General features: G+C 49.4%; 12 protein-coding genes across 12 annotated transcripts; 5 read left to right on the forward strand and 7 right to left on the reverse strand.

The window, feature by feature from the left end:
* Window positions 1-994: 994 nt before the first annotated feature.
* Window positions 995-1,433, reverse strand: M430DRAFT_198564 (hypothetical protein). The gene has a single exon (XM_024864168.1). It carries the CDS (start codon window positions 1,392-1,394, stop codon window positions 1,152-1,154), a length of 243 nt encoding a protein of 80 aa, XP_024723716.1. The 5' UTR covers window positions 1,395-1,433; the 3' UTR covers window positions 995-1,151.
* A 3,282-nt stretch (window positions 1,434-4,715) lies between these two features.
* M430DRAFT_32943 (hypothetical protein) lies at window positions 4,716-5,234 on the reverse strand. The gene is made up of 2 exons (XM_024866261.1): window positions 4,980-5,234; window positions 4,716-4,927 (listed from the first exon to the last, which is right to left on the reverse strand). Exons 1-2 carry the CDS (start codon window positions 5,143-5,145, stop codon window positions 4,830-4,832), a joined length of 264 nt encoding a protein of 87 aa, XP_024723717.1. The 5' UTR covers window positions 5,146-5,234; the 3' UTR covers window positions 4,716-4,829.
* Window positions 5,235-5,471: 237 nt separating this feature from the next.
* On the forward strand, window positions 5,472-6,851 carry M430DRAFT_32944 (hypothetical protein). The gene has a single exon (XM_024866262.1). The coding sequence runs from the start codon at window positions 5,549-5,551 to the stop codon at window positions 6,479-6,481; it is 933 nt and encodes a 310-aa protein (XP_024723718.1). The 5' UTR covers window positions 5,472-5,548; the 3' UTR covers window positions 6,482-6,851.
* A 793-nt stretch (window positions 6,852-7,644) lies between these two features.
* M430DRAFT_15852 (hypothetical protein) lies at window positions 7,645-7,991 on the reverse strand (the record flags this gene model as incomplete). The annotated part of the gene is made up of 2 exons (XM_024863340.1): window positions 7,645-7,885; window positions 7,936-7,991. The coding sequence occupies 2 exons, from the start codon at window positions 7,989-7,991 to the stop codon at window positions 7,645-7,647; spliced, it is 297 nt and encodes a 98-aa protein (XP_024723719.1).
* Window positions 7,992-8,183: 192 nt separating this feature from the next.
* M430DRAFT_47630 (hypothetical protein) lies at window positions 8,184-9,256 on the reverse strand (the record flags this gene model as incomplete). Its single annotated transcript, XM_024867943.1, has 2 exons — window positions 8,184-9,112; window positions 9,160-9,256. The coding sequence occupies 2 exons, from the start codon at window positions 9,254-9,256 to the stop codon at window positions 8,184-8,186; spliced, it is 1,026 nt and encodes a 341-aa protein (XP_024723720.1).
* Window positions 9,257-9,594: 338 nt separating this feature from the next.
* Window positions 9,595-11,446, reverse strand: M430DRAFT_198599 (hypothetical protein). The gene is made up of 5 exons (XM_024864169.1): window positions 11,279-11,446; window positions 11,198-11,226; window positions 11,098-11,147; window positions 10,703-11,047; window positions 9,595-10,655 (listed from the first exon to the last, which is right to left on the reverse strand). Exons 1-5 carry the CDS (start codon window positions 11,292-11,294, stop codon window positions 9,776-9,778), a joined length of 1,320 nt encoding a protein of 439 aa, XP_024723721.1. The 5' UTR covers window positions 11,295-11,446; the 3' UTR covers window positions 9,595-9,775.
* Window positions 11,447-11,655: 209 nt separating this feature from the next.
* On the forward strand, window positions 11,656-13,566 carry M430DRAFT_24960 (hypothetical protein; the record flags this gene model as incomplete). The annotated part of the gene is made up of 6 exons (XM_024865170.1): window positions 11,656-11,703; window positions 11,753-11,804; window positions 11,905-11,985; window positions 12,038-12,612; window positions 12,658-13,477; window positions 13,544-13,566. The coding sequence occupies 6 exons, from the start codon at window positions 11,656-11,658 to the stop codon at window positions 13,564-13,566; spliced, it is 1,599 nt and encodes a 532-aa protein (XP_024723722.1).
* A 722-nt stretch (window positions 13,567-14,288) lies between these two features.
* M430DRAFT_133295 (hypothetical protein) lies at window positions 14,289-16,232 on the reverse strand. The gene is made up of 5 exons (XM_024862290.1): window positions 16,136-16,232; window positions 15,917-15,975; window positions 15,548-15,857; window positions 14,951-15,453; window positions 14,289-14,847 (listed from the first exon to the last, which is right to left on the reverse strand). Exons 1-5 carry the CDS (start codon window positions 16,148-16,150, stop codon window positions 14,364-14,366), a joined length of 1,371 nt encoding a protein of 456 aa, XP_024723723.1. The 5' UTR covers window positions 16,151-16,232; the 3' UTR covers window positions 14,289-14,363.
* Window positions 16,233-16,558: 326 nt separating this feature from the next.
* M430DRAFT_198642 (hypothetical protein) lies at window positions 16,559-19,714 on the reverse strand. Its single transcript, XM_024864171.1, has 3 exons — window positions 19,408-19,714; window positions 17,183-19,194; window positions 16,559-17,134 (listed from the first exon to the last, which is right to left on the reverse strand). The coding sequence occupies exons 1-3, from the start codon at window positions 19,553-19,555 to the stop codon at window positions 16,595-16,597; spliced, it is 2,700 nt and encodes an 899-aa protein (XP_024723724.1). The 5' UTR covers window positions 19,556-19,714; the 3' UTR covers window positions 16,559-16,594.
* A 629-nt stretch (window positions 19,715-20,343) lies between these two features.
* Window positions 20,344-21,456, forward strand: M430DRAFT_114561 (hypothetical protein). The gene is made up of 3 exons (XM_024861562.1): window positions 20,344-20,758; window positions 20,844-21,051; window positions 21,158-21,456. Exons 1-3 carry the CDS (start codon window positions 20,647-20,649, stop codon window positions 21,441-21,443), a joined length of 606 nt encoding a protein of 201 aa, XP_024723725.1. The 5' UTR covers window positions 20,344-20,646; the 3' UTR covers window positions 21,444-21,456.
* Window positions 21,457-21,794: 338 nt separating this feature from the next.
* On the forward strand, window positions 21,795-22,421 carry M430DRAFT_32948 (hypothetical protein). The gene is made up of 3 exons (XM_024866263.1): window positions 21,795-21,963; window positions 22,031-22,176; window positions 22,240-22,421. Exons 1-3 carry the CDS (start codon window positions 21,888-21,890, stop codon window positions 22,378-22,380), a joined length of 363 nt encoding a protein of 120 aa, XP_024723726.1. The 5' UTR covers window positions 21,795-21,887; the 3' UTR covers window positions 22,381-22,421.
* A 356-nt stretch (window positions 22,422-22,777) lies between these two features.
* On the forward strand, window positions 22,778-24,083 carry M430DRAFT_32949 (hypothetical protein). Its single transcript, XM_024866264.1, has 2 exons — window positions 22,778-23,273; window positions 23,336-24,083. Exons 1-2 carry the CDS (start codon window positions 22,873-22,875, stop codon window positions 24,000-24,002), a joined length of 1,068 nt encoding a protein of 355 aa, XP_024723727.1. The 5' UTR covers window positions 22,778-22,872; the 3' UTR covers window positions 24,003-24,083.
* Window positions 24,084-24,854: the final 771 nt, after the last annotated feature.

Consider the following 24,854-nt stretch of genomic DNA (forward strand, 5'->3'; position numbering starts at 1 on the left):
CTTACGATATCAATCCCGAATCGTCGAACGATAGAGAGGTCGGTGACGCGGAGAGCAGAAGGAGGATAAAAGCGAATGTAGGTCTCCAATGATATATAGCCCTGAACATAATGGGCAACGCGACTGTTTAGATTCAGATCGCTAATCGCCTTTTATAGAATTCGGAACGTTACAGTTCTAATCACTAGAAATGCATCGCTGAATGGAGTTCTTCTGAAGTCGTGTCTCATTATGCCTTGTGTCTAGTATCCATCCCGCTCTCCACAGCAAACCTAGGAATGAGATCATCAACTCCGATTGATATCCTCGTTCTCCACATGATCTAAGTGGCATGTCTCGCAAAGGCAGTTCGACGCCATTTTTCAACCTCCTCCCTATCCATCCCCTTGATCTCCTCCCTGGAAAAAGACATCACGACGTACCCAAACGGCATAATAACCATGGTTCCTAGCTCGAGCTCCATGTTGACGCGCATATATCCCCTCGGGATGTACGCCAGGCGCGCAATGCCATGCAGTGAATCCAATGGCATCACGACCCATTGGAGCCCTGTGTCCTCCCCGACCCATTTGCCCTGCTGGAAGACCCAGACCCAATCTTCGTCACCCGCGGTGCTGACCCGCTCGAGCACCCCGCGCACCCCAAGCGATCGGCTCACCTTCTCGATGTTGAGCTCGTCGGCGTTCATCTCGGAGCGTCGCTTGATCTCACCCTCCCGTTCGTCCTCGCTGCCGTTGCCGTAGAACTGCGGGTCGTCGGCCTGGCCCATGGCTGGGGCGATAGGGGCGCGTGGAATTAGAGGTGGGATAGAGTATGTAAGAGGCAGGTCCCGGAGCATTTGGACGAGTTCGTCTGTGGAAAGGGGGTACTTCTTGATCCGCTTGACGCGAAGTGTCTGTAGCTTGTGGTAATCTTTAAGGTAGGCGGCAATGATGGGGCACCATGCATTACTTCCGTCAGTGACGGAGGTTGTGTCTAAGTTTAGAGAGGCTAGGTTCGGGAACTTGCGAAGAACATCGATGATGTTAGACCCTGCGGCGCCTTGGTGTATCGTGGGATAGATCTTATTGTATCCAGAGGCAGACACCACATCACTAAGGTTTGAGGGTTAGTCGATCGATTTGTGGAGCTGGGAAGGAAATAGTTCGAACTTACGCAAATTTAATTGTTATTGCCTTGATCGCGGCGAGTACCTCAGCTGGCATAGACGATGGGATTGAGAAGTTGTTCTTTGTAGAGAGTACAAGAGGCTCCATACTAACAGCAGCAAGTAGCTCTTTGTACACATCTAGGGAAGCTTGCTTTAACAACTTGACAAAGGCAGCGGTGTCTTCATCCCAGCTTCCACTAACAACATCGCTGAACTTCTTTTCGTCAAACTCTGTGAAGTCCATGGCAGGGGAGGAAGCACTGTTGTCACGAATTGGTTAGAGGTCTTGATATCGATGTCAGAGTTGTACGAAAGGTCGATGTTGATGTTGGAGTTGTAATTTAAAGGTTGAGGTAGCTCCTGTGAAGAAGCTGGTGTTTATATACCGCGACGTTCGCAAAGTGAATCGATCAACAACCGCACCCCTTTTCGAAGACCACGAGGCTAAGCGAGGACCCCCTCCTCCCAAGCTTGAGTTATTGAGATCCCATCATTCACTCAGATCAGGCCAATAATCTCTCTATACATAGCTGCAAAATGCATCTCAAAAGAAGACACTCATGCCAGGAGATCAGGCTCGAATTATTGAAATACCATCAATCATCCAGGTCAGATCAATATCATACCCTACTTACCTAGTATGCCCACGGGCATCGACACGTGTGGGTAGGGGTGATTCTCAGGACTATATCGACCTCCGTTTGACATCCAAAAAGAGGCTTAAGCTAATCCCTATCGGAGAGGAGGACTCAGTGTTGATGATAGAGGCAGTAGAGATGTGTGGTGAATTCAAAGGGATGAACGAGATGTTCATGAGTATCATAGATAGTATCGCGAGTTTAAACATTCGTTTCCAAAAGATCAGGAATGGGAAAAGAGGATATTTGAAATCTTACTATCATGTCTCTTTTCTTTCCTTCCCTACCTACAAAATCCCCCAGGGATCTTCTATATTCTTCCTTCTAGATCGTACAGCTCTTGCATACCTACCTACCTAGCCATCCATCTTATTCATCTCTATACATAAAACAAGCACTCAACTTCAAACTCCCTGATCTCGTTCGCTATACAGAGTATTGTACTCACCCTACCTACCTACGTATAATTGGGCATGAAAGCCATCCCGCTGAACACATACCCAAGAAACGTACCAGAGCCGTCTGGCTCTAAGGGTTTGCTTTGGAAGGTAGAGTGTGTTCTTAAAGAGTGGCTCCTTGACCCCCGCAGTATCCCCTCTCCCTACGCAACGGCACGAGTCTTCGCGTCGCACCCTGGAGACCATGAAGTCTACCTATCGAGGTCGACCATAATTTCACCACACAGCGGGCAACAACAAACATTCGCTGGTGGACACCCACCCGGTACTAACCTGCTTATCTGAAGCTTGAGTATGACAGAGCGGATTGAATGCCCTAGTTTGTCCTCTGGTTGTATGTGATAGATTCTTACCTAACTGAGCAGATATTGACGTGGTTGTGAGAATAAACAAAGATAAGAAAAGAGTCAAAAGCGCAAATTAGAACCAAGGAAAAGACATATAGCAGCAGATATCCAATAATTGCTACTCGCTGGGTTAATAACGAGGTTATGATAGCAAGGGCAAAAGAGAAGGCACCAAAAAGAAAAATGAAACATACAACAGTAGGGATTCGCTGATCGTCACCGACTCAACTACTAATCTACCGATCTGAGGCTTAAGAATGCCAGAGCGGACGGGATGGCCTGTTGTCCTCAGTCTGTGGTCGTATGTGCTAGGTTTTGCCATTTTGTATAGATATTGATATCATTGTTCTGGCAGGAAAAGAAACACCAGTACTGCTTGAGGAAGACTAGCACAAAATGATGGGGAAGAGGAAGAGGAGAAAAGAAGGACGAAAGGAAAGGTGACAACATAAAATGGAAATGGAATGGGAAGAGGGTAATTGGAAAGATAGGGGAAAGAGCGTCAAGAAGGGGAGAGGAGGAGAAGGAATGGTCAGAGAAGACAAGGAACTCAAGTTTGTGACGAAGCCATCGTCGTTGCTTTTGATCAAGGATATTCTGGCTGTACACCTCAAAATCAGAGGCATTCGTCAAGCCCCAAGCCCAAGTTTCTTTCTTCCAGTCTAAGGTCGGGGGTGTCAGCGTTTTGGCGTTATCCTGGAGGATGTGTTGGAGGATGTGAAGTTGACATTCTGTCGGCTGTGACGAGGTGAGGTTATCGTCAACCGATGCAAGCGTAAAACGCGCCTCTCCACCCGACCTCAAACCTACGTTTTGCATCATTTGTCTCGACATACCTCTTCAATGTCATCGATTAGTGTCGATTTCTTAACCACCCATAAGGCAGTGTCTTCCAACATCCAACGATGAATAATTTATCAGAGAGGGCGAAGTGCAAGGCTCTACGATTCTCCGAATCTGTTGTGCTTGATGTGAAGACCCCAGCGGCACAACAAAAGTTTCTATGCGCAGAATGATTCCTTCTATACATTTTTATTGCCCTACTAACTTCAGTGCTGGGACCACATAGGCAGATAACTGCAATTTGGCCATCCACTCATCCTCCGCCCACCCAGGCGGCCTGCTTGAAGAGCCTTACCGTTCCGTCTCGCGCTCAGCCCCTCGTCTGAGCGACCAGGCGAACCTCGGGCTACTCTGAGATGTCAAATGGCATTATCAAACGTCAGCCGCAGAATACCGTATCACCAATATGATTGGTCTTGTGCTTTCGGCATGATGTTGGCTACAAGCACACATGACCAGATGGGGTATACCAGTGTTAAATCGCAAGGTGAGGAGTAGCAAGTGGCGCTGAAGCCGTTCAACCTCACTTGAGGCACGTTTCTGTGGCTTATGCCTTCTGAAAGCCTTGTGAAAGCCTTCTGGTGCATGTTTTCGGATTCATGAGTTTTGATTGCCTCATAAATACCAAGTCACGAAAGGGTCTCGATGATAAGTTGTCATCATTCAACCTATTTTCCACCTTCATTCGATTTTACTCTTTTCGATTCTCAATTATACAATTCTTCTAATCAAGCTCGCATTATGGCTAAAGTTTCTGCGAAACCGGAGGATTGGTCTTTGAGAGATGACTACGCGCTGGTGGGCGATATAGTTCTGCCTAGGTTAAGATTATTAGGCATAAATGAGATGCAACCCAACCAGGAATCGATACACCCTCCACCGCCACACCATCAGAACGATCGTGACATTCCCGATTCATTTCAAAGGACGAGAGAGGAAGACGAACAAATCCAAGCCAGGCCATCAAATTTGACACTTACTCCTATCGAGTTAATGATCCCCGGATTGGAGGTGCCAGCCATGGATCAGGTAGCGCAAAATCAGATTGCCGAATTATCTCCAAGACAACTACCCAAGTTTCATGGTCCAACATTAAACTCAGATGTCGGAGATGAAGTACACTCTAATCACCACACGAGTTCGCCCCCGTCGCAGATACATAACACGTATGCGAGGCTTCCTGACAACTCTTTGCCTGACCAGCTCTCGGCCTCCAGTCATAGCGCAGCACAAAGCTCCCTCTCTTACCTCTATTCTGGACTTGTGGTCCCGGAAGAACCTAATTTTGAGAACCTAGATTGGAGGAGGTATGATCCTCCAAGGGAGTTACTAGATTCGCAAGACAGTACCTCAGCTGATATCCGGAACATTCTTGAGTCTTCGGCGGAAAGGATCAGAGTACAACATACTGAAGAAGAAGTCCGAGCTGCTGCCTCGCGCGCGAGAAGGCCATTGGCAAGAGCGAGAGGAGTACCAACCAAACCGAGTCTGGTGAGTGCTCCAGCTCTAGGTATCTTCCATAGCGGCCATTAATCTGGTGTAGCTTTTGAATAGTGGACAGCTTCATTCTTTGCAGCCTCAGTCTTCCCAAGCTTCTCCATTACCGACCGTGAATGAGACCACATCATCGTCAAGCGACTCCGCGTACGGCTCAATGTCATCAGGGCCAGGAGTCTCAACCAGTCCCCAATCTCCGCCCAGAAGGTCATTTAGAGGGTTGAGTGCAGTCTTCTTCAGACGGATGTATAAACCGAACAGTCAGGATCTCGATACAACGAACAATTTGGATTCGACAGCCAGGAAGACTCGTGTCTCAGAGATCTCAAATCAGTAAGGATGATCATAGATAAGTGAACTAAACGCCTTCTAATTCATCTAGGGAATGCGTGTCATGCCTCGACGAGTTCCCCCTGGCGGATATGATAACAACAACCTGCCATAACTACTGTGGGGAATGCTTCATAAGACTGATGAGGTGAGATAAATTTTCTACTTCGAGCGGCACAATTAACAACAAGCAGTACTGCCCTCGAATCTGAAACACAGTGGCCCGCAAAATGCTGTCTCGACCCGATACCCTCCGAGAATATACTCCCCCATATTAGTCGTCGAATGAGGAAGAAATACCAAAAACGTGAAGCTGAATGGTCGGTACCATCCAGAGACAGAATCTACTGTGCACGGCGAAAATGTGGTGCTTGGATTGCACCAAAATATATCCGCAAATCAGACCGCTCAGCAAAATGTCCAGAATGTGCACGCAGAACATGCACAACCTGTCGAGGAGTATATCATCATGGTAAAGACTGCCCGGAAGATCCAGACCTCAGGGCGACGTCAAGACTCGCACGCCTCGAAGGATGGATGAGATGTTTAGACTGTCATGCCTTCGTGGAGCGTAAGACAGGATGCCGACATATGACATGTCGGTGTAAGGCCCAATTCTGTTACATTTGTGGACGGAGGTGGCTAACATGTGATTGCACGGAGCCATCGGAGCTTGTGGCTATTGAAGAGGTAGCAGAGACCGGCCAACTTGAGTACGCTATAAACGCTGAAGCGGAGACTGAGGCTGATGAAGAGAACCTTGCTCTCCAAATGGTTACGGACTTCGAGCCGCAAGAGGCTGAAAGGGAAGAAACCGATGTGGAAGGTGAACAAAGGACAGCGGAAGAGGAACGGCGCCGAGAAGAGGAGCGAGGGAGAGAAGAAGAGGAACAACGGCGTCAAGAAGAACGTATCACGGCCGTGAGCCTCCGCTTCCATCAACTCACAGCAGAGCTCTCATCATTGCACGATGCGCAACGCGCTATCATATCCGAGCGCTACGAATCTGAGACCAGACTCCTAACGAAAGATCTCGAGGGCGCCCTCGCCAGTCTCTCTATGCGCCATCTCTCTGCGATCCAACGTCTGTCCGCCAAATCGCAAGGGCGAATCGCCGACGCAGAACGCAGGTTCGCGCAGGAGTACCAAAGCCGGCTCGCGGAGGAACGCCGCATCGAGGGGGAATACGTGAGGCAACTGCATGGCTACTGGGGATGATGATGGAGAAGCCCAGGATCGAGTCCGGCACGCGAGGAATGAGTTGAGACGAGAACACCGGAAGCAACATATACCCTGGGATACGTATCGACGGAAACAGTTACATGATCTAAGGGAAGGGGAGACAAGGGAGATGGCGCTGTTGAAGCGGGGGCATGAGAGTGATGTTAAAGCAGCAGAGTGGAGATCTAGGCTTGATGAGGCGGAGTGGAAGAGGAAAAGGTCGGCGGAGGATGAATGGGTTGAAGTCATGATGTGAGAGAGAACACATATGCTGCAGGAGTTAGAGCAGGAGGAGCTTATCAGGGCTGCACTTTGGACCCCATAGTTCTTTGAACGTTACCTACCTATAACCTACCTATAAGTGATGATTCTTGTCGAATTGATACGTTGTTATTACAGTCCCAGTAATTTGTGGCTTTCACTGTGTTAAATAAAAGGCGAATTCTGTAGTTAGTCAAATATACAACTGTAATGTGTTCCCGCATTCTAACAACCTCTTGGGCGAGTTCAATTATTTTCTGTTTCGGGTTGGGGGGGGGGGTCCCTTTACAGTAAGGAATTTTTGGATAAATTTTTTTGGATAAATTTGATATACTTTGCATACCCTATAATTTTTCATCATACACAGATACTCACTGTACCAACAATCAATTTCCCAAGTACGATACAATTTAGAGGGGAATTCTCAATTCGCGAAGAATCATTTCATCAGAGGCGAAGAGACAGCCTGGTTGAGCTGTATTGCCAAACAGGGCTTTCCAACCTCCCGCAACCCAACTATTGCATGAAGAAATAGAAGAATAGTCAGACTACGCTTTCCTACTGTTGGCGATCCCTTGCGCTTAATGAGCTTCTTCTTGATCCTCAATTCCTCCTTGTGCGACTTGCTTCCGCTTCGGTATTTAGATGAAGAGGAGAGCATCATCTTATTCTAGAGGTATAGAGTTTGCATTGTCCAAGCTCGTCGCATCGTATTCATCATTGTCTCGTCTATCTGATTCCGCAATTCATCTCTCCAACAGCTACATTTCTGTTTCTTTGACATCAATATTTGCAATCTCGGGAAGTATTTTACTTCAACCCCTCCCACTCCCCTAACCCTATTGCCAATATTAAGACCAAACACCTACTAATAATGCAGATCGGCCTCATTCAAATCTTCAAGATGCATTCGTCCATGCAAGAATTCGCCTTTCTCTCCAATTTTCACTTCCGATTCTCGCACTAGTCTGTTCTAAAGCGCTCTGCCCAGCCGCACCTGGAAATTTCCTTGCATCTTGAACACTCAGGTATCCATTTGTGTTCGCAAAGGAACTGGTTATTGCCAGAGTCACAAAGTGCTTTATTGACGTAGGTCTCCTGGCTGACAAGGGGTGGTAGTGGTGGAAAGCTTGCGAGAGACTGTCTCTTGTGAGCTGCAATTCTGGAGCACCAGTAAGGCCTATTGGTACCACATCTTTGTGAGGAGGATAGCAACTGATGACATTGCATATGACGTTATTGGCATAGTGTTACCAATAAGGGATGGAGTCGGAACCACATCCTGCTGTTGCGAGCAACTTAACCTTCTCCAAAGACGTATTCAACCGAAGTCGTAAAAGCCGAGCTTCCACAGAGGTATTCGCTATGTGTCTGACAAGAAAGTTGGGGTTCCTTAGGATCTTTTGGCAAAATGAGCCACATATCAAGATTCCACTTGCTAGGTTCGGCCCCGACCCCGACCTCGACCACCTCTGGAGCCCATACTCTGTGCCATATCGCTTTTGAAATGTCTAATGACAGTTTTATCCATTTCGCGCTCGGCTTCCAAAGAAGAAATCTTCTGTTTGAGCTCAGCGATTTTGGCGTCCTTTGCCTTCAGAGAGATACGAGTGATGTCTCGGCCTTTGGCGATGCCAGAAATCCTCAGGGCGTGCCTGTTGAGAAGCTGTCGGAGGTTGGATATCGTATCCTCGTCGATCTGTTTATCTTTCAATAACTCCATAACTTCTTCCGTGATATCGTAACCATGAGGATTGCTTTCACCACGCGCTTCGTGAAGGCCAAGATCAGTAGAACGACTTGGTGTTGGCGTTGGAGCCGGACTTCGTAGACCGACTGATTCATTGCCATCCCACATACCGCCATTTAGTTTTGCTGTTGAGGGTGCGCCGAAGATATCGCCTTTGCTGCCTGTGAGAGGTGTTGGGAGATAATCCTCCTCCCTTTTCCTCTTGCTGCCGGGAGTTGAGAAATGGTCGGTTTTGACGGCCTTTCGAGGTGTCTCTGGGTATGGCACAGGAATATTACATCCTGCAACTTGGGCAACCTTCTCCTCATCCTCTTTTGTTAATGGCCAATCACCAAATTCATCCCCCTCCTCGTCCCCAGCCTCCTTGCTAAGATCCTGTGATTTATTGCTTGCTCCCTTATCTGCAGAAGCATCCGCTGGAGCCTCCGACGGATCTGGCTCCGACCGCGTATTGTTTATAACCGCCCGCATTTCTCTTCCAACCGCTTTGTCATCCCATAGGAAGAAACCGCAGCTGTTTTCTTTTGGTTCTTGACAAGTGTAGAAGCCCCGGCCTTTATTTGGGCCTTCTTTTTTGACCAGGAAGTGTGAGGCTGGAAGTCTAGGGCTGCAATTGCCTAATAACTATTAATATTTTGTTCCATGAGCTATGCGATTAACTTGCAATGCCAGATCCCATCCTTAAATAGACCGTTGAGCGGTACTTTCTTGGAAGCGCTGTTGAAGGTGAAAGCGCCACTGCGCTTCTGGGGAGTAAACATGGCGTTAATGTCTGCCGGAGTGCAAAAGTCGTAGGCGTAGAGAGACAGATCTGATGTTATTCAGAGCTCTGCGGGTATAGGTAACATCTTAGAGAGCTCCATTTAGTTCTGAGGTAGATAGTCGCATTGTGAAGACTGAATGCGAGGTTTGGCTCGAGCCCAGCCTTCTCCGAAACCTTGCCTTTATCAACACGTGCAGGCCACCAATGACAGCGAGCGAGGTCCCGTTCAATCGAACGGCCCCCGCCTCCAACGAGTAGACTTACGTGCTGAGAAAGGCAAATTTATGTTCATTTATCTGGTATCATAATATAAAATATAAAATATAATATATAAAATACGGGTTCAGAACCTTGACTATGTCTTATAACACCGACCTTGAGGCACGGTCTTCACTATTTATTGCCCTTCACTTTGCTATTGTAATGAAGAACAGACGGCTAACTCGCGTCTATATCCATTAATGCTACCTGAAACACCTACGCCAGCTAGTATACACCCGCCAGTCTTCCCAGATATCTAGTTGTACTGCATATAAGTGGCTGTGGAGTTGAACTTCAGGTTCCCCTTGATCACCTTGTCAACGGCACTCAAGAAATCCTTCTCTGTAGCAACCTTTCTTCGCGCACGGATGGCGAACATGCCAGCTTCCGTGCAAACACTTCTCAGCTCAGCACCGGTAGAGTTGGGGCAGAGACGTGAGATAAGTTCCCATCTAATGTCACGCTCAACGGACATACTCTTTGCGTGGATTCGGAGAATGTTTGCTCGGCCCTCTAGATCCGGAAGAGAGAATTCGATCTTTCGGTCGATACGACCGGGTCTCATCAGAGCGGGGTCGAGAGTTGAAGGTCTATTCGTGGCAAACATGACTTTGATGTTTCCTCGGGCATCAAAACCATCCAACTGAGTGATTAACTCCAGCATAGTTCTTTGGACCTCGTTATCTCCTCCAGCACCATCATCGAAACGCGCGCCTCCAATAGCATCGATTTCATCAAAGAAGATAATGCAAGCCTTCTTCGTCCGGGCCATCTCAAACAGTTCTCGAACCATTCTTGCACCCTCTCCAACGTACTTTTGTACCAACTCACTTCCAATGACTCTGATGAATGTAGCATCTGTTCGATTTGCTACTGCTCGGGCACACAGTGTCTTTCCAGTTCCTGGAGGTCCGTAGAGGAGGGCACCCTTAGGTGGATCGATACCCAGGTTGACAAATCGTTCAGGTGATAACAGTGGCATCTCAACCACCTCCCGCAGCTTCTCCACCTGTTCCTTGCATCCTCCAACATCACCATATGTGACATCAGGCTTCTCCTCAACTGTCATCATCGTAACGCTTGCATCGATCTTCGGTGGTAGGGGAAGTAGGATTTGATACTTGTTTCGGTCGACACTGTAACGAGTCAGCTTGATATCCATACGGTATCCAGACTTCCTTACCCAACTCTCATTCCTTCCTCAATATCCGTAGGACTGACACGGTCTCCGAGGTTCACCACGAACTTCGCTATTTGCTTGACGTTGATCACATATTTGCTCTTCTCGGCATCCTTCTCATCCTGAATGATCTTCGTACACCTTGCCACCTGTAAAGGTTGCTCTTCGGCCATTCTCTGTCGGTCTGCGGCAACATCCCAGAGATGTGGTGGTGCTAACCCGGTATCTGACTCCTTCACTCCGATCTTCTCGTTGACGCTCGTCTGCTTCTCTTTGATCTGTTGCTCGAGTTTCTTGAGGGCTGCTCCGTATGGCGCTGCGCCATAGGTCTTTAAAACTTGGATATCCCTTGAGGTGATAGTCAGCAACTGATATATCCAATCTATCGAACCACTAACTCGTCGGAAAGAGGCGTGATCTTCTTCTCCTCAATCTCATCGTCCGCGAACTGAACACCAAGTTAGTTTTCATCTATATACTGGACCAGGGTATGCTTTCATTCTTCTTGTACTTCTCCCAGTTAGAACCTATCACGATGTTAGCTGAAAGATCAGAGCTCCTTGAATGGGAGATTCGAACCTGTGGCAGAGGGCATCTTGATGTTTATGCGCCAGGGCTACAAGTTAAATATTATCGAGTATCGATGTATTCTAAGTATCAACGTAGTATAAAGAATCGCCCGTGTAAATCCAAGAGTCCCCGAATCGTGTTGAAGTACAGGAGGTGAGGTTCGCGGTGTTGTTGTCTTGATGGGGTGGAAGGCAAGCTATCTGACGAATTCCCATAGAAGGCTCTCGGCAAGCTACCGAAAGAGGCTAGCCCCATATTCAAAATCGCCTTGCCAAAAAATCATCTGGACGCGGTTCATGAGGTGGTGAGCGCGACGATTCCCCTATTTCAGAGATCAACGACGTAACTACATTCCTTTCGTCTAGATCATATTATACAACGTCAGCATGGCTGTCGCGCAACCTGCCGGAAATTCTGGCAATGCTGCCTTCAAGGTACGATATCTGGAGCTTGGAAGCGATCTCAATAACTAAAGCCATGCAGGATAAAGAGAAGCCGATGGCCGTAAGAACGGCGAATATTGTTGCTGCAAGAGGTATGCCCAACATCATATAGCGGAGCCATAGATCTCTTAAAATGCTGGGATTTGTGGCCTACAGGACCAGCTTAACAAGAGCACTGCTGATGCTATCTAGCTGTTTCCGATGCCATCAGAACTTCCTTGGGACCTCGTGGGATGGATAAGATGATACAGACGGGCAAGGGAGAGACCATAAGTAGGTTTTCATGTTCTATTGCCTTCCAACGACGCTCTAACTTTGAGCGCAGTTACAAACGATGGAAATACTATGCTCAAGAGTATGGCTGTCATGCATCCCTCTGCTAAGATGCTCGTCGACCTATCAGCAGCACAAGATGTCGAGGCAGGAGATGGAACTACTTCAGTTGTAGTGATTGCAGGAAGTTTATTAGGGGCTGCAGATCGACTACTTGGAAAGGGGATACATCCCTCAGTCATTGCCGAGTCCTTCCAGAGAGCAGCAGCAGCAGCTGTCAAGGTCCTCCATAACATGTCACAACCTGTCTCCCTCACCGACACAACTACTCTCCTCCAAGCCGCAACTACATCTCTTTCCTCTAAGATCGTTTCACAACATTCAAATCTCCTTGCTCCTATGGCAGTCAATGCTGTCACAAAGACAATCGACATCAAGACCGCAGAAAACGTGGACCTGAAGAACATCAGAATATTAAAGAAAGTCGGAGGCACCATTGAAGATAGTGAGATGGTAGAGGGTCTGGTGTTGTCACAGGGGGTTGTTAAGAGCGGTGGCGGCCCAGTTAGAATGGAGAAGGCCAGAATAGGACTCATCCAATTCCAACTCTCGCCTCCCAAGCCAGACGTACGTCTCTTCCTCACTTGTTATGATTCCACTAACAGCTTGTAGATGGAAAACCAAATTGTGGTGAATGATTACCGTCAAATGGACAAGATCCTCAAAGAAGAACGAACCTACCTCTTAAACATGGTGAAGAAAATCAAGAAAGCAAAATGTAATGTTTTGTTCATCCAAAAGTCCATCCTCCGCGATGCAGTCAACGACCTTTCCCTACACTTCCTCGCCAAACTCAACATTCTATGCGTCAAAGACATCGAAAGAGACGAGGTCGAATTCATCTGCAAATCGACCGGCTGCAAACCAATTGCGGATATCGATTCCTTCACAGAGGACAAGCTCGGAAGCGCAGACCTTATTGAAGAGTCCCAGAGTTCAGGTAGCAGGGTTGTGAAGGTCACTGGCACCAAGAGCGCAGGCAAGACGGTCTCCATCGTCTGCCGAGGCGCCAACGCCCTCATCCTCGATGAGGCGGAGCGCTCCCTCCACGATGCCCTCTGTGTCATCCGCTGCCTTGTGAAGAAGAAGGCTCTGATTGCCGGTGGTGGAGCGCCCGAGATCGAGATCGCATCCCAGCTGAGCAAACAATCAAGAGGCCTGACAGGCACGGAAGCTATCTGCTGGAAGGCGTTTGCGGACGCCATGGAAGTCATCCCTACGACCCTGGCCGAGAATGCCGGCTTGAACGCCATCAAGGTCGTCACGGAATTGAGACATAAGCACGAGTTCGGCGAGAAGAACGCAGGTGTCAGTATCAAGAGCGGCGGTGTCAAGGTCGATATCGCGGATGAGAATGTCCTCCAGCCCCTGCTGGTGAGCACGAGTGCGGTGGAGTTGGCCGCTGAGACAGTGAAGATGATCTTGCGTATAGGTTCGTATCCTTCTCTCTTAAACATCCCAAGAAAAAAAAAAGAATCAGAAGCTAACATCCACATAGATGACATTGCATTATCAAGATAATCTTAACAGGAGGAGGGGAAGGAAGGGTGGAATGGACACACATGATTGTAAATTAGATCGTGTAGCAATGCTCATCAAGGTCATGAACTCGTCCTCATCTTTCTTTCCATCGTGCGCCTAATAATTCCCCATCATCTTCATCGTCATCCTGGAATCTGTAACCCAGCTCCTCTTCTTAGTAGGATCTAGAAATCAACATCATCTCGGTTCTATCTATGTTTTAGTGCTCACTTCTTTCATACTAAGTGAGAATTGAGAGGAGTTTAGAGTATGGGAAGTTCTCTTGCATATTGCACGGAGTCATTGAGGTTCTGCCAGTGATTGAGACTTTCCTACCGATTCAGACTTCCTTACCTACCTTCGACCTCCCTAGTAATGCAAGTAGTCCAAACCGCCCCCACCACGAAGCATCTCCATGCATCTTCTACCCATATCAACTATTGCATCACATCACCACATCAAATTCTGAGGCCGGTCATAGGATCAAAAAAACTCAACATCTCTGGATTGCACTACTAGCTGCTTTATTTGCCCCAGCATTCATAACCCGTAATCCGTCAGTCAACATTGATCGAAAGTAGCACGCTCGTAAGGAAAGACCATCAGTGGGCTCTTCCTTCTTTCCTTTCTTGATTGAATCTCCTCCCTCAAAAAGCGCTCCGGATATCTCTCGCTTTACAAAAAAACAATAGGCATTTGTAATCCGCTGAACCAATTTGTTTCCCCTTTGCATCAAGAATGTACTGTACTACTGGCCTCGGCGAAAAAAACGAAAACATGAGAAAGAGACGAGGGGATTAGTACTCGGCCTCCACCTCATCCGGCTCAAAGCTGTCGGCTGCGACTTCCTCGTAGTCCTTCTCCAGGGCAGCGAGATCCTCACGGGCCTCGGAGAACTCGCCCTCCTCCATACCCTCACCGACGTACCAGTGCACGAAGGCGCGCTTGCTGTACATCAGATCGAATTTGTGGTCGAGTCGCGACCAGGCCTCAGAGATGGCCGTGGTGTTGCTCAGCATGGACACGGAGCGGTCCACGGAGGCGAGGGCGCCATCGTTGGGCGAGGTGGAGGGGACCGATACGGGCTTTTGGTAGTTGATGCCGAGCTTGAAACCAGTGGGGCACCATTCAACGAGGTTGAAGGAGGTCTTGGCTTTCAGGGAGGCAACAGCGGCATTGCAGTCGCGGGGGACGACATCACCACGGTAGAGAAGGGCGACGGCCATGTATTTTCCGTTGCGAGGGTCGCAGACAACCATTTGGTTGTTGGGCTCGAAGCATCTGTGGGCCGTTGGTGAGCAATTATAGAAGTTTAAGGTAACCAGATATAGAGGGGGTAAATTTTAAGGGAAGAGGAATCTGGTAATGAATGAGGGGTACATACTGGAGAGTCAAATCCTGGGTCTTGAAGCTCTCGTGGCTACTCTTTGCCGCGCTGATAACTGGCGCATAACTGATCAATGGGTAGTGGATGCGCGGGTATGGAACCAAGTTGGTCTGGAACTCGTTCAAGTCGACGTTCAACGCTCCATCAAATCTCAGTGAGCTCGTAATGGAGCTGACGACTTGAGCAATCAGTCGGTTGAGATGTTCGAAGGAAGGACGAGGGATGTCAAGGTTGCGACGGCAGATGTCGTAGACGGCTTCATTGTCAACGAGGAATGTGCAGTCAGAGTTCTCAATGGTGCTGTGTGTAGAGAGGACTGCGTTGTAGGGTTCGACAACGGCAGTGGAAACGCGAGGAGCAGGGTAGACTGCGAATTCAAGTTTTGATTTCTTGCCGTAGTCGGTGCTCAATCGCTCAAGCAACAGAGAGCCGAAACCAGAACCGGTTCCACCACCGAAGGAGTGGAAGATCAGAAATCCCTGAAGACTAGAGCAGTTGTCCTAGTGGTACCATAGCCATTAGCCCAGTCCATGCTCATGCTCATCAATCATGGCCTGAATCTTTAAGAGGCAGGGAGAAGGAGCGAAAACGTACCAAAACACGTCTAATCTTGTCCAAAGTACCATCCAGGATTTCCTTTCCAATAGTGTAATGGCCGCGCGCATAGTTGTTCGCCGCATCCTCCTTGCCACTAATCAACAACTCGGGGTGGAAGAGCTGTCTGTAATCACCGGTGCGGATCTCATCAATGGGACTAGGGTCCAAATCGACAAAGATGGATCTGGGGACATATTTGCCAGAGCCGGTTTCAGTAAACACGGTATCGAGCTCTCCGCTATCATGGAGCGCTTTCGCGTCAGGGTCAGGACGCCCATCGTGCTTGAGGCCATGCTCAAGGAGGTAGCTGTGGGTTGTCAGTTAGGGGGGGAGGGTGCGGGAAGAGAAGATCGCGAGGACACGTACAGCTCCCAGGCGCTGTTCCCGAGTTGGGTACCAGCTTGGCCGATGTGAAGATGGAGAATCTATTGCGCTTTCATTAGCATCTCCTTCGTCTTTTTTCTGCGTCTACTATGAAGTCTGATTGATGTCCTCCCCTGTCGTCGTCTTCTCTCGCAACGCGCTGAAATTAGGGGACCTGCGCCCCGGGCGGGCCCGCAGTAGCAATGGAAGGGGGATATTTACCTCGCCTCGAGTCATCTTGAACGAGCAATGTTAGGGGTTGATGGTTCGGCGCGAGAGAATGTGTGTAGAAGAGCAATGCAGATGGGATGAACTCTTTCTCAGCACACACAAGAAGCAATAATGTGCAGTTGAGAGGTTGATGTGGGTTGGGATGGTGTGGTGGGGCCTTCGCCTTCATGCGTGCTCGAGGGGCAACACACCGCCTTTTCGAGCCCCTGAACGTCAACCGAGGTCGTGTTTGTTTACGGTGCAGTGGGTCACGTGGCTGCTTGATCAGCACGCCAGAATCAGGTACCTTATTGCAATACCTGAAGCTGCTGTAAAGTGTTCATTCATGATGCAGTCCTATCATACACCCCGAGAAGGACGCCAGAGAGCAGCCAAATAGACAATGAAGCAATCATCAATAGCAGCCAGCAATATATCCTCCGTGGTGCCCGCGCAACGTCAAATTCCCCTTCAATAGTTCAGCTCGCCGGAGCCGCTTCCCGCAACAGCATCCAGATCCTCATAAGATTTAAGACTGCGTCCCTGGACCGCTTCCCTTGGCCCAACTGCCGCACCGCCAGCTGCTCCATCGCCCCATCTACCACCACCCGCCATTCCGCCACGATGCCCATCCGGTGGAGTCAACCGTCCAGAGTCCGTACCCCACCGTTGATCTCTTGGTCGCCGATCGTAGGGACCTGTTCGCCCAGTGTTCTGGTATTGTCTGCCTCGCCTGATTGGGCCGCCACTACGATTGTCAGGGCTGGCAGGCCAACCTAGTGGGGCTTGAACAGCATGACCGGCGAAGAAAGCGGGGAAGCCACCAGGCGGGCCAAAGCCAGGCATAGCAGGCATGCTATTCAAGCCTCCAAAGGCTTGGAGGTTGAACCCCCGAGGAGTACCAGCAGGCATGTGGCCATTGGCAGGAGGGAAATGACCGTTGCTATTAGCATCGGATCTCGAAGGTGCAATGTGTGCCGGATCCATGACGTAGGTATTAACGAGCTCAAACTGCAACAAATTAATACAGCTCCCCGATACTCAGTAGATCAAACTTACATCCTTCTTCAAACCCTCTAGCCACTCAGGGTGACGCTTCTCAACATGTTTTCTCCAGAAATGCTCTTCTTTGAAGAGTTTCTGGCACTCTGGAACTCGGCATCTGAATTTATGTTCATCCTCCTGCTTGACATACTTGACCAGTTCTTCCTTTAGAGCCTCATCGATTGGTTTCCCACCGAGCTTTCGTACATCAATACTGTCCGGCTCAAGGATCTGCATGAGCTTCTCCTCGAATGTCTTGACCCAATTGAAAGCACGTTGAAGTTGTTGCTCTGCTTTTGAAGTTGTACTGGTGCGTGGAGTTTTTCTTTCTGCTTCAGGCGAAGAAGAGCCGCCCGCCATTTCTACATCTTCCGTCTGTTCACTGCGCTTCAAGCCAGGGAAAGGCTCACCCAACGCACTAGCCCTCGCAGCAGCCTTTCCAGCAGTGCTGAGAGTACTGCGTGGTCGTCGTAGATGGCCTCCAGGGCACTTTCGAGTGAGCTCGTGAATCGAATCGCTTTCAAACACACAGAAGAAGCAGAAATTGAAAACGCGCCGAAGATATTCAACCATAAGATCTAGCTGTTTCTTCTTGACAAGTAGATCCTCGTCGTCAACTTCCTCATCGAGTGCACCTTCTTCTTCTTCTTCCTCTTCTTCGACCTCCTCACCCTCATCCATGGCTTCGTCTAGACCTAGAGTATCATTGGATTTCTTCGTCTTCTTGACCACAGGCGCTGTGACAGGGGGGAGGAGGCGACCCTGATTCTTGAGATCCTCGACCCTCTCCTCGATCTTCAGAACGGCATTGAAATCTGACCCAAAGTCTTCTTCAAGCTTTTGAACCAGGCGCTGTGCCAATTCAAGATCCTTCGCAATGCGCTCGGGAGCAGAGAACAGATCCCAGAGAGCCTTCTTCCGTGGCAGGCTGGGAGGGACATGAACACCAACGTGGCATGTGAAGTCACCTCGTACCTCGTCTTTAACAGTCTTGCCATTGATGGCCTCTAGGGCCTTCTCAGCAGTTGAAATGGGAACGGCGGGGGTCGCCGACACCTCGGCATCTCCATCCTTGAGCTCAGGACGATCGACAGTCGGGACCGTCTCTGGAGCAGGATGAAGCATCACCCAGCCAATCCGGTGATAGCGTTTGCTGGGATTGGGATCACTCAGACTTAGCCATTTAAAACCACCCTCATCTTCACCAAGATGTTCCTTGCAGAAAGCTTCGAGGTTCTGGCGGCTCACGTGAGGGGCAATAGTTTTGATCAGGAGGGTTGGCTGGAAGGCATTCTCATCCCTGATATCACTGCCTCTCGATGGGACCAAATCACCAACACCAAGGACTTCATTGGTCGCAGTTGTTTCGCCCTCTTCCTTTTCAATCACGCCACCTGCGCCATTGCTTTCACTTTTAGGGATACCCTCTAAGGTATATTCATCAAAAGTTCCAGACTCGAGATCTTGCTCCCACTGACTGTAGTTGCCTCTGCGGAACTCGTTCAGTTGCTGGCGTAGCTTGTCTCTGATTTCCGGAAAATATCGCTCCTGGAACCACTGCTCGCCTTTGTGCTCCTGAACGAAGGATCGCGCCATCTTCGCCTGAAGTTCTTCCTTATACGCGTCATATGCGACTTGTATCTTAGCCTTCTCCTTTTCACGATCCTCTTGATTGTCTCGGGGTCGAATGGGTTGACGCTTGCCCGTTCTCGCAAACTCTTTCTCCTCTTTAATCTTCTCATTTGTGCGCCACCACTCTCCGAAGTATGAAAAGCCGACTTGGAACGGAAGCTGAGCGGGATCTTGTAGAGGATTCACTGTGATGGCGGGGCTACCCGTATCTTGGCCCGGGACATATCGATCGATGTTGGCCGGGCCGGGAGAAGCTCTACGACGAGTTTCACGGTCCCGTTCTCTTGCTCTGTCATAATCGTCTCTTATACCACGTCCTCCAGGCTCGTAACGGTCAATGGCAACGGGTGATCGAGAGCGATCACGAGTCTCGCGAGTCCGACGTCGATCCCCTCCTGCGGAAAAATCATGTAAGTATCTAGGCCAGCAGATAAATAATAAAAGCTTAAAGAAGGAGCCGAGCCAGTGCGCCGTAGCCTTACTACACCGGGCCCTTGAGCCTGGGTCGATGACCTTGAACAAACCACTAACGCTCGCTAAATGTTACACAAGTAGGGTCTGACGAGGTCGTCGAGTGAGACCAAGAGACGAAGAATAAGTGAACATACCCGGTGATCGGCCGCGGTAAAAAGTATCCGTACGATCTGAACGATCAATAGCTCTGTCCCTATAAGTATCATCACGTCCACCCCAGTTTGTCCTCTCGGGAGGCGATCGCGCAGCGGCCGGCTCTCTGTAGCCAGCGTATGTGTCCATGTTGTTAAATTCGTGGAGAGATTAGAGCTGCGAGTATGGCGTCAAAACTCTGGTAGTTTAGACTGGGATGTAGGACATGTAGAAGCTTTGTAGGAGGTCGACGAAGGCTCGCGGTAGCCGGCAGGGATTGTCAAGTGACACCTGTTGATTGTCGGCAAGAGGTGGTGACAACGACGGAGAGACTGCTGTTTGGTGACATGATTGCCGTCAGAGGAGTATTCAAAAAGAGGTTTGTATAATTAAGCGCGAGTTTGAGGGGGAGGAGAGCAAAGGTAGTAGGGAAAGTGAGTTGGAGGTAGAAAGCGGAGTCAGCGCCTATCAACGGCTAACGAACGAACAACTTGTTGATTGCTGAAATAGATAGAGGAGAAGAAGGAATTGAGGGTGTATGTATGAAGGTGCTTGAAAAGGCTGGGGGGGTACTTGTAAGAAGGATAAGACGAACAAGATTGTGGATGAATGGGCGCGTTGTGGCAGAAGAGCATTCCCTTTCCAGGCGGAAGTTGGGAGATGATGAGAGGAGATGCGACGGACTTCTATGGGGCGGGCGTTACTAAAGTCGGGGCTGGACTTTCGAGGAGGGCGGATGCCGATTGGCTGGAATGCCGAGTCAGCACTGAGTAATTTGAGCCACCCAGTCAGGCCAATCGAGCGATATGCGTTGCTCATCTGGGGACGGCGGAGAAGAAGCGAAGAACCCCGGGCCCCGGGGAAACTGTCGATCCGATACGATATTCCATCTTCAGCTTCCCCCTCCCTCTCGCTCTCGCCCCTCCGTTTCCGTCTCCCTCTTCTGCAAGCATCAAATCTCCAACCTGAGACGCCAAGAAGTGAGGAGACACCCCTTCCCATCTCTGCTGTTTGTTTCTGTCTCCCCTGTCGAGCTTTGAAGTGGTCGAAGCTCTCGAAGCTCTCGTCTGTGAACGACGTCATCGAGCGGGGCCCTCAGGATTCAACTTCAACAAAGCCATCCTGTATTCAACCCGAACTCCTGTCCTAGGAGGAGGATCGAAGTGATTTTATCTCTTCTAAAACACAGCTTCTCTATGGTCCATCCGTTCACTGACAGCGCCAACCTATAGTCCGAAACCATGACAACCTTCATACCCGCTCTCACGCTGCCAGCGGCAGTCTTCGCCCAACCTGCAGCTTCAATCCTGCTCCCCGTTGCGGTGGGCACGGCAGTTGGGTTCAGCTCCCGGCGTATGTATCTGCTTGGCTGCTTCTTCCTCTAGTGGACCCTTGGTCTTGTACGGGAGTCTTCCTATAGCGGCTAACTTCCACGCAGCGACGGATACACAGAAGAGCTATATGGCACTTAAGCAGCCTCCCTTCCGCCCACCACCCCAGGCCTTTGGGCCAGTCTGGACCATTCTTTATGGTCTGATGGGATATGCAGCCCATCGCGCCTATTCGACCGGCATGCACCCACTGTCCTCGACCGAACAGCATCTCTTGACAAAACAAGGCGCTACTCTATACACTATCCAACTGGGGTATGTCCATTCTCGAAATCATTTGCGTGGAAGCCGTGGACAAGGATCATGTGTTCACATCTCCTGTGATGTCCTAACAATGAAATACTAACACGAGACCATCCAGGTTGAACCTCCTCTGGATGCCGCTCTTCTTCGTCGCCAAGCGTCCCATTGAAGCCACTGTCGATATTGTTGCGTTGACCGGGGTTGCCGGCTACCTGACTTACATCTGGGGAAAAGTTGACCCTATCGCCGGTTGGGCCATGGTTCCTTACCTTGGATGGCTGGGCTTTGCGACATATTTGAGCGCAGGCGTCGGATATTTGAATGACTGGGACACTAAGGGCAAGGAAGTCGATTCCCCGCCTAGCACTAAGACTACCGATACTAAATTTGTTGATGAGAAGTAAAATGATGGTCGATAATAACGTAAGTAGTCTGAAGTTTGGGACGGTAAACGGAGGAGCTTCAAGGATAGGATAGGAGGAGTTTCATTGTGCTTTTGGTGGGAGGTCTGAGGCTTCCGATATCTTAATTATATGTACACTATTAACAGATCACCAATATATCTCCTTCTTTCAGCGTTGAAATATCCAGAATTTCCAATTTTCGATGTATCAAAAGGGAGCTGCAGTCTTATTTGGGTGAATTTAATACGTTCACGCCACCTTTTGATATAGTTTATTACTTGGGCTAGCGTCGGACATAATCCCCGCCAAAAGTCTTTTATCGATTCGCAACTTTTTTGCTCCAGCCGATAAGCAAAAAGCTACCCTCCTTCACGACCTGCACAAAGCACAAGATCCGTTCTGTATCTTCTCAGGCGCTAATAAATTTTGCATCGGCATCCAAGAATGTCTACGGAAGTAGCAGCCCCCAAGATTGCATCCCAAAGCGCAGCTGTCAAGCCGCTGGGCATGCGAAAGAACGGCAAGTCTAACCTCGAAAATTCTCCATATTCTCAATTTCAACATCCAATCCTAACGATAATAACCAGGAATGCAATGGCACGAACCCAAATCCGCATTCCGACCTAAAGCAGGCAATTCCAGCTATGCAAAACGACTTGAAGAAAGGAAAGCCATGGAAGCGGTAAAGGCTCGCGAGAAGGAAATGAAGGAAGAGAAGGAAGCTGAGAGACAGGTTCGTCGTCTTGTCTATGCAGAAATATTCTGTTTGGTAGTTCAGGGACTGATGATTGAACAGAGGAGGATACAGGCTATCAAGGAGAAACGGGCCGCGAAAGAGGAGAAGGCGAGATATGAGAAATTGGCGGAAACGATGCATAGGAAGCGGGTAGAGAGGTTGAAGAGAAAGGAGAAGAGGAATAAGATGCTGAAGTCTTGAGAGGGTAGTGGTGGGAGTATGCGTAGCGGACGTGTGACTGGGAAAGCGGCGTTAGGAGTGGCTCGGTGGGTGGGCGAAAATCATTCACAATTTGGAGGCATTTCCACAATCTACCCTGAAAAGGATAACTGAGGAAGGTATTGTTCTTGCCATTGGTTTGCAGGAGGGATTCGCGGCAGAGTATACGTGCGTGACGAGGCTACGAGTGAAAGGTTGAAGGACCTCACAGTTGGGATGACAAAAGATCCGTCGCAAAGACAAGGGTCCGAGTCAAAGGCTTAATTAGGATATGAAAAGAAACCTATTCTCGAATGCTTTGAACAGTATAGGAAATTGTATGGGAAACTGCATGGGCTCGTTCAGAGTGCTTTGATAAGGTAGCATGTGATAGTTGCACATCTGGTCCTTCGGCTCACCCTACAAGCTTCTACGATAGTGGTACTTCGACATCATCATAACCAAACAACCAACCCTCCCAGGACGCTTCACACAATGTCATCCCAACTGTCAGATGCCCCGGCATCTTCTACTAAGTCACCTCCCTCTCCTCGCTCCAAGAACCAATCCAACCCCTCCATAACCGAACCCAGTTCGTTCCCAAAGCTACACCGGTCACATCACCACCATCACCATATCCACCGGCATCACGCGAAAGACACACACTCCGCGCATTCAAACCCACGGTCTAGCGCCTCACTCATGGGTGCGGAGATGGACGGGTCAAAAAGCGAGGGCGTAACGCCCATACACAGCCAGAACCCTAGCCGGCGAGCGAGCGTTCTGGGCACGAGTCCAGAATTAGAAGGCATGCTGCTGAGCTGGAAGGCCGAGCGGAAGAATGTCAAGGAAATTGAAGTGAGGGAGGAGAAGGAGAGGGGAATTCTGAGATCTTCGTTTGTCATCCCCACCCATCATTTTTCATTGTCGAATTTGAGCTAAGGATGGATGCGTATAGGGAGCTGCGCAATGCGTTAATGGACCTGAATACGCTGTCAAATAACACAACGAGGAGGCTGGATAATACATATTATTCAGTGCTAGAGAAGCTAAGCGTGCTGCAAGGCATGATTACGAGTCTGCAGGAGCTGGCGAAGATGACGAGGTCGCTGAATGAGGAGTTTAAGGTGGAAGCTAGTAAGGTAGTGGAGGAGGTCGAGGGTTCTTTGGCTGGATTCCAAGAGTTTGAGGGTCAGCAGAAGCAGATTGAGGGCCTGGGAGAGCGCGTTAAGGCGGGTAGGGGGAGGATCAGGGCTCTAACAGCTAGGGTCGACGTGGTGCGGGAACGAGTCGAGGGGTGGGAAAAGGCGGAAGAGGAGTGGCAGGACAGGGCGCGGAAAAGATTTAGGGTGCTTTGGGTGGTCATGTCCATTGCCGCGGCGATCTTCATTGCGTTCTCGATCTTTCAGTATACGCCTGTGAGAACCCAAGAGCCGGGCGCGCTGAAAGGGATGAATGTCTCAGACATTATGATAGCATCACCTGAGCTGCTGGAGAAGATCCGCAACGGGACTTGGAGCTTGAAGAGGAATGCTGCGGATTCATTGAAGAAGATGCGGGATGGGGGTACGGAACAGGAAGGATTGGATGAGGACCCAAGATTACGACTGTTGGATGAGCTATGAATCTTTCCTTACGATGACCCGATGAATGTGATGGGTTACAGTTACCCGGATATCCAGGGAGACACGAATACATTGTTCAGATTAGCTATTGAAGATTGAATACTAATCGAACTGAGAAGCAGAGAGGACTTCTAGCCGCCTTGTCCAATGGCCAGAAGCTCCCTAAGGTAGTGACTGCCCCTGACTGGCCATTGCTCCATGGCTTATGACAGACTCAAGAGCTTGTATTTGTAGACTTCTATAGCAGTATTCTTATCCCATGAAACTGCTCTTCAAAAAGGAACAAGAACCGCGAGTTCCCCGGGCATATAGACGCTTCTATATTTATAAATGCCTTGATATATTTATATTCCGGTGCTGTGGCGGTACCTGAGGAGTGCCCTGACTTCTGAGCTTGGGGGTGGCGCGCACTAGCGGCCGCGTGGCTGTGCGGGGGCCTGCCGTTTGAGGGAAATACGAATACGGTGAGAGAAGGAAGAGCACGCAGGCGCCAATGACGATTATCACGACGGCCACCCCAAAATTTACCTTACTGCACCAAACCAGTCGAGTCGTGCGGCCTTACCTGCCGCGCCCTGCAACTCAGGGTCCACGATCTTATCTTACCTCCTCCTCCTCCTCCTCTCCCTCTGTCTCCTACTCCGTGCATCTCTTTCGATTCCAGCTGCCGTTGGTCAGGGGACGTCGTCAAGCATTACCCCGCTAATAGGTGGGCGGAGCAAGCTCAAGCTCGTGTAGGTAGGATTTGCCAGCCTCAACTCGATCTGGCTTCTTGGTGAAATTTCCTGCGGCTTTTGCTGGACATATCACCAACGACTCTTGGGACAGTTCACCAGGCGTTATACAACGAAC

The sequence above is a fragment of the Amorphotheca resinae genome (assembly GCF_003019875.1).
Source record: "Amorphotheca resinae ATCC 22711 unplaced genomic scaffold M430scaffold_2, whole genome shotgun sequence".
Taxonomy (NCBI): Eukaryota; Fungi; Ascomycota; class Leotiomycetes; order Helotiales; family Amorphothecaceae; genus Amorphotheca; species Amorphotheca resinae.